Source organism: Budorcas taxicolor, chromosome 11 (assembly GCF_023091745.1).
Source record: "Budorcas taxicolor isolate Tak-1 chromosome 11, Takin1.1, whole genome shotgun sequence".
Classification (NCBI taxonomy): Eukaryota; Metazoa; Chordata; class Mammalia; order Artiodactyla; family Bovidae; genus Budorcas; species Budorcas taxicolor.
This window is the reverse complement of record NC_068920.1, coordinates 28443533-28460177: the sequence shown is the minus strand read 5'-3', so window position 1 is coordinate 28460177 and position 16645 is coordinate 28443533. Positions and strand designations below refer to the sequence as shown.

The following is a 16645-nucleotide window of genomic DNA, read 5'->3' as shown; positions in this document are numbered from 1 at the left end:
GAGCTCAGTTCTTTGGTGTATCTTCTTTCTTTGACATCCTATAGATTTTCCTCGAGTATTTTATGATCCTTGGGTTTGGCTATGTTTCTGGAGGAAAATATTTCACACTTGTAAAAAATTGAGTAGAGAGAAAAAGAATAAAGTAAAAGAAAAGAATACTTTAGTTTCTCTTCAGCACTTAAGTATTAATTAACATTCAACAAATTCTTAATTATTCAGAAGAATTTGGGAATTTGTTTCCTACTCAGAGAAGTGAAATGGAGTAGAAGAAACAGAACAGAAGGTCTCCAGTGTATTAAATCTGATTACCCTCAGATTTTATCATCTATAATCTAGGGTTCCTAATAGTTATATATAAATCTAAATCACATCTTACTGCAACGAGATCAAACCAGTCAATCCTAAAGGAAATGAACCCTGAATATTCACTGGAAGGACTATAGCTGAAGTTAAACTTCAATACTTTGGCCACCTGATGCAAAAAGTTGACTCACTGGAAAATACCTTGACGCTGGGAAAGATTAAAGGCAAAAGAAGGAAGAGGTGGCAGAGGATGAGATGGTTCGATAGCATCACCGACTCAGCGGACATGAATATGAGCAAACTCTGGAAGATAGTGGAGGACAGAGGAGCCTGGCATGCTGCAGTCCATGGGTCACAAAGTCATTATGCCCATAACTTAGCAACTGAACAGCACCTTACTGACAGTCTTAAAATGCACAAAATCGTCAGCAATGAAAACTGTATATTTAGTATAAGAATGAACCTACATTTTCCTTCCTCTACATCCTCCCCCAGACTCTACTTACGTTTGTTGTCATTTTCAGAAATGGGTTCTTACTGTCCCATGGGAAATGATTCAAACGATAGAAATCCCTGGTCTCTGGCTCTTACGAGGGTCAGTTCAGCGTAAGCAGGAGGAAGCACTGGCGCTGGGAGAAGACTGGCACCCTCTTACCTGCTGCGTGGTGCTGGTGACAATGCCCTGCTGGAGGCGATAGGCCTGCTCTTGAAGGTATTTTCTAGTCTCGTGATTCCGGAGCAGATAGTTTTCTATCTGGAAATTAAGCACAGGTCTCTCTCAAGAACACATGTCAACTCAGCAGAGATAAAGTCATCAGTGAAACAGCCAGCTGCTGAAGTGAAGACCCAAGCAACTAATTTACACATCCTGCCAGGGTCCTAACCCCACAGAATGTACGAGAGGGGGAAATAGACTATCAGATGCATTATAGGTGTTCTTAGTTAGAAATTTCACTGGAGGTAACAGGGGTGATTTTTCTGTGACTCAGTAGTTGACAAAGAAGAGCAAATGTTTAATTGCCTGCAGAGTTAGACACCCCATTTACTGCTTTTTCATCACTTTCCAGCACATGATTGTAATCTTTCTCTCTCATAAATTTTTAACCAATAAACAGTTCAGAAGCTAAATAAGTACCCCTACAGAGTATGGATGGTCCTTTCTGAACCTCTTGGCCTTATTCCAGGGGTAGAATCCACCAGCATTCAGAAAATTCTTTAAAGGAAAAAACAGGTACAAAACTGGAAGGATACAGGCTGGTCCATCTCTAAGCTATATGCTAATTTCCTTAATCTACCAGGTTTACATGTATTTTAAAAAAATAGGAATAGTTTTAGCAAAATTATCAAAAAGTAGAAAATGGATTCCTACAGAAAATGAAAAGTCCTAAAGTTACTTGACAATCTATATTTTTATACATAGACTATGTTTTATGAAAAAGTCAAAAATACAAATGATAACTAGATTGGAATAAAGTATTTAAGAAGAACAATATACACACTGCGCAAAAAAACGTAGTATAAACTATTGGGGATAATGAATACCTATTAAGGTTTTCTTTAAAGAATGATCTGAGATGACTAAGTATGCCATCTATTTTTTTAAGTTGCTGCTTTTGTCTTATTAATGCAACTTAACTATTTGGCTTCTAATTTGTCACTATAGTTCCCTAAGAACTTCTAATAATTATGAGGCTTTCAACATTATTACATTTTCATTTTAATTTTGCATATGCTAAAATGACTACTACTTAATACCAATTAGGAACAATTAAAACAGACTATAATTACTATCATCCCTGGAAACTACAAAGCAGAGCAAAATGTACCATTTTACTAAACATAAATGAAGAAATTATAAAAACAGAACAATCCCTGAAATGGAGCATCATTAAAGTGACACATTAATACCATGACATTTTATTACGTTAATTTTCTCTTGCTGCTTCCCAAGAAGTCATCTCTTTCCAAGGTGACATTACCATCAGGTAGAATATCTTTGCTAAAAAAAGATTCTTGCCTGAAATTGAAAGACACACATTGCCCCCTAGTTTGCGGTGCTTTTGCTTTGTTACTTGTTCTACGTTTGGCCTCACTAAGCCCCGGCCATGGGCCAGTTCTGAGAGCAGCTTGTTTACTCAGGAGGCTCCGCTCATACAGGCAGTGCACCCAAGGCAGGCCCACGCACTTCCAGGACTGCCCCAGGGGCACCAACCGTGCTTCACAGACTGAGCTTGGAGGGAATATTTTAGAAAAAAATTAATATTCAAAGCTCATTTCTAAAAGCTAGTACAGGGAGAGAAGAAAGACAACGCTAAGTGTCTTTAAAAACAGTCATGTACACATCACCACTGAAAAGGATTTGCATCTTGAATTAACAGGGTAAATTTTCCTTCTATGCACCTTTAGGTGCCAAGGCATAAAACCAGGACAAGACAGGGGCTTGTCTCAGGTCAAATGGAAAGGGGAAGAGCCAAGAGTGTCATGATCACATTGCCAATACCCCTGGGCAGCAGTGGCCTGGGAGACAGTCTAGAATCCATTAGACATCCTCAGTCTGACTGCTGAAAGTAGTAGCAGCACACAGGCAAAAAACAATGTGTTTTAATAAAGGAATCTTATATTTTAAAATAATAAAGATTGAATACAGAATCACAATATTGCTCTTCAGTAGAGTAAAAGGGCAAGAGGACTGGGTTCTGTGACAATGAAAAATGGAATATATGAAAGCATAGTAAGTACTACAGGAAAAGAAAACAGTAAATATGAGCTTTAAAGTCAATAATTTTCATTTAAAAAACACAAATTTTATAATTAACATATTTGCATACTCTGTTCTTTTTTATCCTCTCCTTTTCTGCCTTCTCTGATTTTAAGCATTATACATGATTCACTTTTTTCTCCTTTCTTAGAGAATTATAAATATTTTAGTGGTTGCCCTAGTGTCTGCAAAGTACATTTACAATTAATTCAACTCTTCTTTCAATAACACTAGAATTGCCACTTGAACAACACGGGTTTGAACTGCACAGGTGTGCTTGTAAGCAGATATTTTTCAATAGTAAATACTTTGGCATTACATGGTCCATGGGTGGTTGAGGCCATAGATGTAGATAAGGTGGGCCAATTGTAAGTTATACTCAGATTAACTCCAAGGCTGTCCATTTCACAAGTAGTACAGGTACATTAATGACAGTATTGCCAATTTCTCCCTTTCATCCCTTGTAACACCGCTTAGAAAGTCTTTATTTCTTATTTTTGAAGAAAAATTTTGCTAGATGCGGAATTCCAGTCTGTTTTTTTCTTCCTTCCAAAGACTTTAGTGTTTCACTCTATTTTCTTCTTGTTTATATGATTTCTGACTCAAAGTCTGATATAATTCTTGTCCTCATTTCTCAATATGCAAGAGGTATTTTCCCCTGTCCTCCTTCAACATTTTCTCCTTGATTTGATTTTCAGCAGTTTGAATATCATGTGCTTACATGTTGACTTTTTGGGGGGCGGGGGGAGGTATTTATCTTGCTTGGTGTTCTCTGAGTTCCCTGGATCTGTGGTTTGGTTTCTGTCATTAATTTCAGAAAATTCTCAGTTATTACTTCTTCTGTTCTTTTCTCTTTTTTCTCCTTCTGATATTCCCATTACAAGGCTATTCAATGTTTTGTAATTTTTCCCACAGTTCTAGGAAAATTTTTTCCTCCTATTCTATTTTTCCTCTTTGCATTTCAATCTGGAGGGAATATTTTAGAAAAAAAATATGTTTGAGTGGCAAAGTTTTTTCAGGGAAGTTTCTACTGACATATCCTCAAACTCAGTGATTCTTTCCTCCACTGTCTCCAGCCCACTGATGAGCTAATAAAAGGCATTTTACTGTTTGTTACAGTATTTCTGTCTTCTAACACTTCCTTTTGACTTTTTTTCTTAGTTCCTCTCTCTGTCTCTGCTTTTAGTACCTATCTTTTCTTGCATGTTTTTTTTTTACTTTTTCCATTAAAGCCCTTAACATATTTGATTATAATTGTTTTAATGACCTGTCTGATAATTCCAAACTCTATCATATCTGAGTCTGGTTCTGATATTTGCTTTGGCTCCTCATATTGTGGTTTTTCTTGTTTTTTAGCATGCCTTGTCATTTTTTGTTGAAAGCCAGATATGATATATCTAGTAATAGGCACTGAGGTCATCAGTCTTTTAATGTGAAGCTTTTATGTTCATTCAGCTAGAAACTGGGTTGTGTTGAATGTCTGCTATAACTGTGTATGTCAGGGGCTTTAAGTTCTTTTATCAACCTGTTGATGTCTCTCCTGCTATTTTGGGGTTTCCCTAGAAATGCCTTCTTAAATAGTGTCTTACAGCTTTGCTCAGTTTTAATTCACTGTTATTATAGTTGATGTGTGATGTAATGTAATAGGGAGGGGAAACATTCTATAATCTTAAGATTAAATTTAGGCTTAAAAAAAGAAAAAAAACTAGGTCTGAGTCCCTGGACTGTAATCTTTAGAAGTGTTTCTTGGCCCTCTTTTTTACCCCTTCCTTTATGTGAAACAAAAGGCTGGAAGGGGATACAGTGGTCTACCTTCCGCTAGGTCAGGTAAGGCTCTCATTGAATAGCTTCTCTTGAGGGTTGGCTTTTGTTACAGAGGATAGCATGTTCTGAGTGTATTTCAAAACAGTTACCTTTTCCCATCCCCCTGCCAGAAATGTGAGCGAATTATCCTCCAATCTTCACTGTGATAACATGTTGGAGTTCTTATAACTAAACTCAGGCAAGGGTCAGAGCCTACCTAAGACTGAGCCTCTAAGAGTTTTTTAGCTCTCAAATTAGTCCACACTAAGCCTGCAACAATTCCATCAATTGCTGTTGAAGCATTCCTCTGAGTTACTGGCTCCACCAGCTTCTGCTCCTGGTAAGCTGATCCCAGCTTTGATTTTCGGTATTACCGTTTCCAGGGTGACAGTCAGCGGTGTCACCTCAATTCTCTGGCAGACCTAAGAAAAGTCACTCATTTTCTGTTTGTTAAGCTTTTTTCTTGTTGTGAGAATGGGAATGATGAGTTACAAACTCTGCATGTCTAATCTGAAATCAGAAACCTCATCTCTATAGAATATGTCTTCTGTTATAAACTGACTAATATCCTTTAGGAAAGCATAAAGATATGTAACATTTGTATTTTGCTTTATGGTTGACAAATTGCTTTTCATGTATACCACCTCATTTGATCCTTATGGAGACCTTAGGCAAATTAGACACACTTTCAGTTTTCTTATCCATAAAATGAGGATATAATAGAACAAAACTCATGGATTTAAAGTTGACAGGTATTAATTTATGTAAATCATTTAATATAGTGTTAGGCACCCAGCATGAACTATATCCTAAGCATCAGCTAAACACTGTTATTGTGGGTAGCTTTATTTTTTATATAGATGAAGAAACCAAAGTTCAGAAACACTAAGTACTTACAGAACTTACAAAGCTGGGAAGATTCTGACTTGGATCTTTTGAACACAAATCTTAGACGGTTTCTTTTGCAACCCCACACTTTCCTCTTCCTCCACTCCCAACCTTACTCCCTTTATTCACTGAATGTCTAAAGAACATCTAAACATCCATACCAGGTACTGCACTAGCTTCTGAGAATAAAACAAGGTGAAAAACGCAGGCTCTGCCTTCAAAGAGCTCAGTCACTGGGAGGAAAAAAAAAAAATGGAGGCAGGTAACTTAAAACAACGTCACAAGGCCAGTGGAAGAACCACCTACCTACTGGGGGAAAGGGACTCTGAGAAGCCTTCCTGGATGGGTTGACGCTGGATTTCAGTCTCAACAGACATGTACAGTAGTGGGGTAAGCACGAGTATCATCTAGACTCAAGCAGTGATTCCCAAATGTTACAAAGCATCAGGAAAGCTCAGAAAAACACAGATGGCTAAGTCCTGCCTCAGGTTCTGAGGCCCAAGAATCTGCATTTCTATCAAGTTCCCTGAAGTAGAGAAAAACAAAGACCATGGGGGTGGTTAAGAGATGAAATTGACAGTGAATAGGAGACAGATCCTGGGTAGAAATTCTTGCCAAGCTAAGGAGATTAGGCTTGATCCTAAAAGCCTCTGGGGAGGACTGGATTGAAGGTTTTAGTCTGATCAAATTCACCAAGAAGAAAGATGGGTATTTTTGACTGTAGCATAGAAAACAGACAAAGGGATGTAACCATCCTGGTGAGAGAGGATGAGGCTAGAACAAAAGCATCTGTTATAGGAACAGAGGGAAGGAGAGTAAATGAAGAGATTTATGCTACACAGTTAGTAAACTTGGTGATGGATTGGCTGCAGACGATATAGGGGAAAAGAAGTCATACTTAGGAGGCTGGACAGAAGGTGCCACCACCAGATGAAAGCACAAAGAGGCATGAAAGATTTCGGAGATTTCCCAAATAATAGCATAATAAATGTGGAGTCAGACGGGAAATATTTGAGCATATCTAAAAGTAGATATAAAGGTAGCCTTAACCACAGAAAGAGAAGGATGAAGATATGAAAGAGTGAAGATGTGAAGGAATGACTGACAGGGCAAGTTACCAGCAAAGGGCAGAGATGTTGGGGTCAGAGGCATCATGGATGGCTGGGCTTCTAAGGGAAAGCGCCCACCCTTCTCTGGGGTTGCCAGAAACAAAGTGGGAATGGGAGTGGATTCAGACACATTTATAGAAAAAGATGACCAAGAGAGATCTCAACAGTACCCTGTTTCTCGATGAAGAAGGAAGGGAAGGTTCAGGCTGCTGAGGATGAAGGATGTGCTAGCTGACACGGATTTCTACACATTCTCCAAAGGATAAACAGGAAGTTATCCATGCCTGAGCTCTGGCATGCTGATGTTATAAGAATGTTATTTCACTCCACCTAAAGTTCACAAGTTTTAATCTTTCTTATCTTATTCCTCGCCCAGTCATGCCTTATCCAGTCATAATCACAAGAATACAAACATATGAAAATAGCTTTGTAAAATACAAAACACTGTTCATACGTTCAGAATTATTATTTACATAATTTCATTCAAATGTAAATTTATTATAATTAAGCTATTGATCCTTCAGTACCTTCTGGAGAGCCTCTTCTGTCTTTTCAGGGTTTGTTTTTAAGGCCTGAGAAGCATCGTACATAGGAATTGGCATAAATCTCAACGTGTAGTTCCTAGAAAAAAGGAGAAAATGGTATGTTTATTAAAAATAACTTCCTATTACTTTAATTCCACACTCTTCTTTGAAAAATCTGAAAAGAGAATTGCCAAAGTGTCTTAGAAAATTTTAAACTACTGGAACGTTTTAGGCCCCATGATCATAGGGTCAGCCTTCTTTTCTATCCACGTGTGCGACACCACGGGTGACCTCGTCACGCTGTCTGCAAAACTGACAGAATTTGAAGGAAACTGGTTTTGTTGTTTTGCTTTTGGTTTTCAATTACAGCAAGGACAGGACCTTCAAACTGAAATTGCAGAGATGGACTGAGAGAAAGGCTAGGGGGAAATGTCCAAATCAAGTCACTCATTTGGATTTCAATCACCAACAGATCTGAAGGTACCTTGATCACCCCTGATGATGGACGACAGGCCCCGAACAGTAGACAAAAACCCCAAAATAGAACCAAACATTTGCTTGCCAAGCCAAGGACATGAGCATCCACAATAACAGTCTGTTCAGGCTCTGGGCTCCTTTAAATAAGCGAGTCCAAGACCAGTGACTGTCTTTAGAAAACCTTCCTGCCTGGCTCAACACCCTGACCTCTGAGGGCCTGGCAGTCTGCAACCCCACCCCGAGAAGCCCAGGCTCCTGACACCAGGTAAAGCAACTCTGGGTCTATTTATCACCTCAGGGCTGCTGACCTTTGACACAGGAATGCAAGGGTAAGTCATTTTTGCATGAGAATACTTAAAGCTGCACTCTGGCCTCTGCTCCTGACCTTGCTACAAAGAGCTATGGGTCAGGATGAATGTCCACACCTGCTCCCCTTCCACAAACTCAGGCCCCGGGGGCACCTTCTCTTTCCCACCCCAAATGCTTGTGTTTCACAACAAGACACTCAGAATTGACCTTGTAGGCCACACGTTAGCAGCTGAGGCATAGGCTTCACACAGCTGGCTTATTTCAGGTCTCTAAACAAGCAGCAGCACTTGACGTGTGATTCTTATGGTTAGTTAGATGGCTTCTACTGGAAGAATAAATTAACGACTCCTAAAACAGGTATGAATAATGAAGAAATAATAAAGAAAATAAACAGTCATCTTAATAATAGCAGTCATCTGGATGGTTACCTAATGGAAAAAAAAAAAAAAAAACAACAGTTCTTCATCCAGTCCAACTTACAGGGTGACTTTAAAGTAAAATAACCAGCAAAGACAAGGCTGTGATTTCTGTAACTTTCATTCTTACCTCAACTTTGCTTGAGCAGAATTGCTTTTGTTTGACTTATGAGGAGCAAGACAACAGAAACTAAGGGACAGTACGTCTTTTTTTTGGCACACTTGGGATTTTCTTTTCCCTCATCCACTTTGCATCATGCTTCAGACCAGCATGGTTTACTTAAACCAAATGTGGTTTCACACCACTGGCATCTTGGAGCACAGAATATATGAGGCTGTAACCCAGGGAGCCCTACTCTTGGCGTCTCACAGACCTGTCTTGGCTGGCTGTCTGCAACATCACTGGGGTGGCAGCTGTGCTGTTAGTACCCAGATGCAATGATTGGTAAATAACGGTTTCCTTTCAAAGGTTTTGTGGTGCAATAGGTGTAATTATAGGTTGTGCAATCACAGAAGGCTCCCGGGAAGAGTGGCCATGGTGACTGATGGTACAAGATGCCTTATCCCTGTTTAGTGATGGCCGCAGGTGGCACCAACTTTGACCTTCTGGCTAAAGGAGAACCACAGGATTTAGAATTGGAAGGTACTTAAAGACAATTTACTCTGAATTCTCACTTTATAAAAAAAAAAAAATCAGTGAGCTGAAATGCTTTGTTCACAATCATAGGCTTGTTGATGACAGAATGAGGGACTGAATGGAGAACTCCTAATTCCAGGCCTAGGGTTTTATCCAGGTCATCACACTGGGCATGAGAGCTCCACATAAGGGGCCATGCATGGAGGGAAACCTGGGAAAATGCATCCTCTTCCCTTCCCCAGGGCACCAACTCCTATATCCCTACCCCCTAATTTTCATCCCACATTTTGCAACCTCTCGTTTTTAATATTATACATCTGCTTTGATCATTTCTGCCATTAGAATATAATATGAAGGCTGAAAAGCTCAGAAAGAGCTTTTATTTTTCCTAGCATTTTTTTTTTTCAGCCACGTTTGTATTCTTCTTTCCACATTCAATTTACCGGGATAGTAAATTTGACAATAAATAATAATCACAGACTTTAGTTACAAAGGTAATAAAGAAAGCCTTTAAGAGAAGTGAGACGAGCGAGCCCTGCCCTTGCCACTTCTTCAAGTTCGCTTTTATTTTCCTGCTGGCTTAGCTGGTAAAGAATCTGCCTGCAATGCAGGAGACCTGGGTTCAATCCCTGGGTTGGGAAGATCCCCTGGAGAAGGGAACAGCTACCCACTAGAGTATTCTGGAGAATTCCATGGATTGCATTGCCTATAGGGTCGCAAAGAGTCAGACACAACTGAGTGACTTTCACTTTGACTTTATTTTCTGGAGCCCAGCTTTTTTCTCACCACTGGATTCAGAGTTGTCATCTGGGCAAGAAAGCAAGACCCTGTGGAAACAGGCTTGAAACCACAAGGAGAAAGAAGCAAGGTGAGCACTGTGTGGGCCTCCACCATGATATCTGTGACTTTGGCAGAATGAGCATCTATGCCCTCATTTTATGAAGAAACTCACACCAGAAGAAAGTCAATGTATTTCCAGGTGTCATGGCTGGTGAGGAGTAGACTGAGAATCAGACAGCCTGGGTCTGAGTTAATCTATCATTACCTGTATTACCCCACTGATAACACAAACACCACTGGTTCTTCTCTATTTTTCTAGAAAGAAGTCCTACGTAAAACTTACTTTTCCATAGCAACAGCTATATCTTGAAAGCCTTGTGCGGTAATGTTGTTCTTGTCCCATATAACAGTCCTGTTTGGAAACCAAATCACAAAGATGATCAGATAGGAATGGAGGAAATGATTCTCCCACTGCAGATACATCTCTCACAGGCAACACTGTCTAGGTAGCTTAGCACAATGAGCTAGGAATAACATTCAGCATTGTTTCAAACAAAGCAAGGATGAGCATTTCCCCCAATATTAGATTCCAAAGCCATTCTCTGCTCAAGGAGGATGAAAAAAAAAAAAAAAAAAAACCTTAAAAGCAACAGTACACACATTAACTTACCATTTTATCACCTAATGCCTAACCAGCCAGAAAACCCTAAATCCGGACTTGCCTGATATTCTCCCAACATATTCTCCAAATACCATCCTAGTACTTGAGTCTGAGGCTGAAGCTATTTATATAAGAGGCTACACAGTCTCATGTCCAACATAACGAATTTCAGATACTGAGATTTTTTTTCTATTGTAAACAGCTAGAAAGACCATCTGGTATTTTCTGATGTTTCATCACTGCCCTGATGTGGTATGACCAACAGTCCCAGCAACCGAGTTCGCTCTGCTGGCAGAACCTCGGGTAATCTAAGGAGGTTGTTTACTTTTTAAACACAAAATCTATTTTGGAAGAAAAGTATTACTTTCCTTTCAGACTGTGAATACTTCAGAAGTATTTTAGGCTTTGTCAATTCACCTGACACATGAAATGGCTTTTTATTTGTCTGAATGCTCACAGACTCACAGCCTTTAATTGCTTTCTCTTCCTAACCTCAATGACCTTCCTCACATACACACTGGCCTTCAAAGAAACTGCTGCAGTTTGGGGCTTTTGCCTTCAATTTAGACAGAAGGTACAGGTTCTGACTTATACCAGAGAGCCAAGGAAACAGCAAGAAAGAGCCCTTGAGGAACAGCGTGAATTATTAACTCTTCTTTCACCAGACTGCTGGGCTAGGTAGCAGCCAAATCTCCAAATGGCGGATGGTAATATGGTTACCATATTACTGGTCCTAAGAGAAGTGGCTACCACATGGCTTATCCTTAAGAAAAGCCAGGCTTGGGAAGTACTACAAATGAAAACCAATGAACAGATGAGTTGGCTTCCAGGATGAACCTGCCTTTGACGCAGTGGACTTCCTGGATCCCTTGGGTTTTAGGTCTTTATGTCGGCAGGAGTGGGAAGGGAAGATAAGACTCTGGGCTCACAACCAATACAGGGAAGCCCCTCGTGTAATTCCTCTGGTCTTCCCAGCTCTGCATGTTTGGCACTGTCCCCAAGCCCCTCCTTTCCCCTCCCATCTGTCAGCCGTCAACGCTGCTGTGAAACAGGAAACTGCAATGGTTCTCAGTCGGGTTCACCTCACAATGGAAATCCTGAAGAGAGCAGTGTGAAGGAATGACTGTGTCTAAATTTGGGAACGCTCTCCTCTATATTTTGACAGAAGACTTGAAGCTGTCGTCTCTGCTCCCCAGCTGGTCTCCTAGGAAACCCGGGCTCACATAGACACAGCAGGTCCCCAGTGCCTGTGGGCCAGACTCCCTTCGAGGCCTTCCTGAGAACCAGCATCCACCCATCAGGGCCGAGGGCCCAGCCTGCGTACCTGAGCTTGGTGTTGATCTGCAGTGCTTTGGCCAGCATCTTCGCCCCCATGTCCCCCATGCCATTCCCACTGATGTCCACTTTGGTCAGGGAAGTGTTGCTACCCAGGGCGTTGATGATGATGGTGACCCCGGTCTTGAGTTTCGAGTCAGCCAGGGACAAGGACTGCAGAGGCTGTGGAGGCAACACCAGATAGCATTCACATGGTCATGTCAGGGCCGCCACTGCTCAGGGGACCTGCTTCATGGAAAACCACCAGGGGTGGGACTGACTGCACAAGCGCAAGGTGGAAACTTTGGAAACTTCCGGCTAAAAGGCACTAGTGAATGGGATCCAAGGGTTCCGGACCTTGGGAGTCAAACCTTGTGTCAGTGCCGAATATCACCCACTTATCCTCTAAGGGAAGCTGTGGAAAGATACCCAGAGTGGCAGATGCCAGCTCTTTTGAAGTGCAGGATGGGAAGAAATAAAAATACTGCACAAAAATGTCTGTGCTTCAGTATGGCAACACTATCCTTTTTGATCCGTTTCTAAACAAGGCAAAATGGCATCTTAAAATACTAGTAGAGGAATGATGCATGCGTGCTAAGTCACTTCAGTCGTGTCTGACTCTTTCCAATCCTGTGGACCATAGCCCACCAGGCTCTTCAGTCCACAGCACTCTCCAGGCAAGAATACTGGAGTGAGTTGCCATGCCCTTCTCCAAGGGATCTACCCAAACCGGGGGTCGAACCCGCGTCTCTTATGTCTCCTGCACTGGCAGGCAGATCCTTTACCACTAGCGTCACCTGGGAAGCCCAATAGAGGAATACTGGTACTAAATTACTAGTAGTAGTAAATGTAAAATAAAATCCAGCCAGGATCAGTAATAGCTGACAGTCATTGAATGTTTACTATGATTAATGACTGTTTAAGCTTTTTACATGTGTTTACTCATTTAATCAACCCAATAATCCAATACTTAGGTATTATGCATGCAACATCACTTCAGTCGTGCCCAACTCTTTGTGACTCTATGGACTGTAGACTGACAGGCTCTTCTGTCCATGGGATTCTCCAGGCAAGAATACTGGAGTGGGTTGCCATGCCCTCCTCCAGGGGATCTTCTTGACCCAGGGATCGAACCCACGTCTCTTACATCTCCTTCATTGGCAAGCGGATTCTTTACCACTAGTACCACATGGGAAGCCCAATATTATATTAGGTATTATTACCCTTATTCTCAAATAAGAAATAGAAAGATTAAGTGACTCAACCAAGGTCACACAGAAAGTAGCTGAACAGGAACCAGTCTGTTTGCCGATTCTGTGTTTTTAACTTCTCACAACACAAAGCCTCTGTTGGCTTTTCCTGCATCTTTTTGATGTTCCCTGTTAGCTTTTCTTATAAGATCCAATCAAAAAGCATATCTACAATTTTTTAAAAAAAGTCAAACGTATGTGACTTTTTCATTACCATAAGCTGTATAATGACCACTCATTGTCCATTTAAGCCATAGACTAAAAGCCACTTGGGGCTTCCCAGGTGGCTTAATGGTAAAGAATTTGCCTGCAGTGCAGGAGATGCAGGTTCGATCCCTGGGTCAGGAAGATGGCAACTTGGAGAAGGAAATGGCAACTCGTTCCAGTATTCTGGCCTGGGAAATCCCAAGGACAGAGGAGCCTGGTGGGCTACAATCCACAGGGCTGCAAACAGTCAAACACGACTTAGCTACTGAGCACAAAAGCCACTCAGCCTGGAGGCAGGTTTTGCGTGGTCTGCATGGAATATGACCAAAAAAGAAAAAAGAAAGGTGCTCCCTACTTACACCCTGCTCACACTTACTTGTTTATATCACCTTCCTAGAACTGTGGGCATTTAAATTCTCAATCCAGTCCTTCAGCCATAATTGAATTAATGAGATGGTGAGGACTTCTGGACTTAAAACCAGTGTTGCTCTAAAAGTCAGAACTAAGACTTCCCTGGGGATCTGGATGTCTTCTGGGTTGCTTGAGGTAGTCTAGGTTGGCCCCACTATACTCAACAATTCAATATCCTAATTCCATAAGCAGTTCTGACATTACTGGGAAGCAGCTTCTAGGATCGTCTATGACCAGGTTCCATGGTGGCCCATGGGACTTGGGTTATCAAGATGTGCCTGGGTGGTCTGTAGGATCCCCCACCACAAATCCTGGGGTGTATTCACGTCCATTCAACCAATAAACACTGATTCCCATGCATGTATGCTCAGTTGTGTCTGACTCTCGCAACCCCATGGACTATAGTCCGCCAGGCTCCTCTGTCCATGGAATGTTCTAGGCAAGAATACCAGAGTAGGTTGCCATTCCCTCCTTCAGGGGAATCTTCCCAACCCAGGGATCAAACCCAGGTCTCTTTCATCTCCTGAACTGGCAAGTAGATTCTTAACCACTGTGCCACCTGGGAAGCCCCTGACTTCTAATAGAGCACATGTTCAAGGCACATCTACAGAAAGGCCCAGGAGGCAGGAAGACAGTGTCGACAGTTTAAAGACTCATACATTTACAAACTGGCATTATCCATTTGATTACACTTTTCCCGAGTGACTGTACTTATTATCAAAATTTCTGATTGTCCTTATTATCAAAATTTGACCATATTTTCTAAATATAATATATCTATATTAAAATCAAAAGATATTAATATTAGTTAGAATCAATTTTTTTCAAGTTAAATGACATAGTAAGTGCTAAGGCAATTGAAATCTCAGCCCCAAAGCCTGAATAATCTTAGACTCAGGTTGGCTTAGGGAGGTGGCTTCAATTTTCTTAAGATTCTACGTTCAAGTAGATAGAAGAAACTTAACAAAAAATGCTTCAGACTCGGGAAACTTCATATTTTAAATGAAAATGTAAGCAATGGTGTTTTAATAAAAAGCTGTAATCCCATCATTTCAATGAGCTCTATTCAACTCCTGCAGAAATGATATATTACAGCTTCTTCCTAATACTGGAAAGCTGCCAAGTCTCCAAGCTGCTGAGCACCACTTCCAGTACTATATTCAAACTCTAATACACCCCAGTTAACACTTAAAAATAATAGGCAGAGTCATTAATGTGAATAGAACAGCCAGAATTGCATGCATATTTATAAGGTCATCCCTTCTTGATTTACTGCACTTCCAGGTAACATGATTACTTGAAATCTTACTGTTCCTGTTCAGAGCTGAACATGCTTAATCTGACAGTATGTCTCCTTGCGATAGGCACTCCCAGGACAAACACATACTGTTCTATTGGTCATAGCATAGGTTTGTATGTAATACTTCAAAACAAAAGTCTCTGTCATCTTGGCCCCTCAATGTTACTATCCCTTGACTGTGGTTGCTGCAGCCTGACAACCACTGTCTAGAGTTGAAGGCGACACTGGAACCTGTATGTCTGGATTTTCCAAGTGAACATAATGTGCAATACTGGGCGAATGAAGTATTCCATGGGCTGTTTAAGAACAAGCTCTACAGACACAAGGTCACAACGTAAAAAGCAAAAAGTTTCCTTTTTGTATATAAAGACCTTAAAAAAAAATCAGCCCAGTGGTGCCAGTCATGGGTGGAATTTTTATAGTCACAAGATTTAACTCCTAATCATTTCAAATTGTTTTGAACATTACTGATTCTGAAGTAGGAGAAAAAAAAAAGAAGGTAATTGCTTTTTGAAAAAGCCACCTACTTTTCTATGACATGAACATAAAAGGCTTTTCACTGTATGTTATTAGCAGCACATTTCTCAAATTTATAACTTGACAGAATTCACATTTATATATCAAACTTTACCATCTGCAAATATGTTTTTAGGTGTGCTTTAAATATCAAGATTATCTTTGAGTAAGAGACTTTGAAAATTATAGGAACAGAATTTAAAGACCCTTGTGTAATAAGCAAAACATGAAATTAACATAAATTTTCCTAAAATATGTGCTAAGAAACAAATATTTGGGAATGATTATTAAACACGATTCTGTAGATTCTGCAATACTGGCTTCTCCAATCTTTCAAAACTGGGCCAACTTTGGGAAATCAAAATCTCAAATACAGCAAGGTGGTAGAAAGTCAAATTAATATGTAAAACAAACTGCATAAATTCTGAAAAGTATAAATTACATTCTAATTATGACTTTAACTTTAATAACCCCGTATAACAGTAACAAAATATAGGGCCTATTGGCAAATGAGGACACAGAGCAGTGCTTGAATTCATTAAGTAACAATGAGTTTCATTTCTAGCCCACAGGTTGGAAATTACATCCACACAGTGACAGCACAATTTTCTCCTGCCCTCCAGATCAGAGCCCCAACAAAGAGATACGGGCAAAGGCAGGCAAGGAAAAGCACCCGCCTCCATCTCTCCCGACCCCATGGCTTTCTCTGAAAACTTAGCTTACAGTTTCAGCAGAATTTGCTATTACCCTATACAAATTCAAAAGGGAAAATCATACTTTAAAAAAATGTGACACATCTCACATGATTAACATAGGAAATTACTTCTATGACCTACAAAAGCAACAAATAATATGAATCTTTATTATACAAATTGATTTGGATTTGAGGAACCATGTAAGCTCTTTGGTGGCTGAGGACCAAGATAGGAAATGGACAAAATGTTAAAGAGCATCAGTAAAACACAAGGCGTGATACACTAGG

General features: G+C 40.4%; 1 protein-coding gene across 1 annotated transcript in view; it reads right to left on the bottom strand.

Annotated features, from left to right (window-relative positions):
• Positions 1-16645, bottom strand: part of CARMIL1 (capping protein regulator and myosin 1 linker 1) — a 308343-nt gene that overhangs the window by 72800 nt on the left and 218898 nt on the right. Inside the window, exons 21-24 of the mRNA XM_052648705.1 lie at positions 11990-12162; positions 10348-10416; positions 7389-7482; positions 959-1057 (exon numbers count right to left, since the gene is read on the bottom strand). Coding sequence (XP_052504665.1) covers positions 959-1057; positions 7389-7482; positions 10348-10416; positions 11990-12162 — 435 coding nt within the window. The remainder of the gene's footprint in view (positions 1-958; positions 1058-7388; positions 7483-10347; positions 10417-11989; positions 12163-16645) is intronic.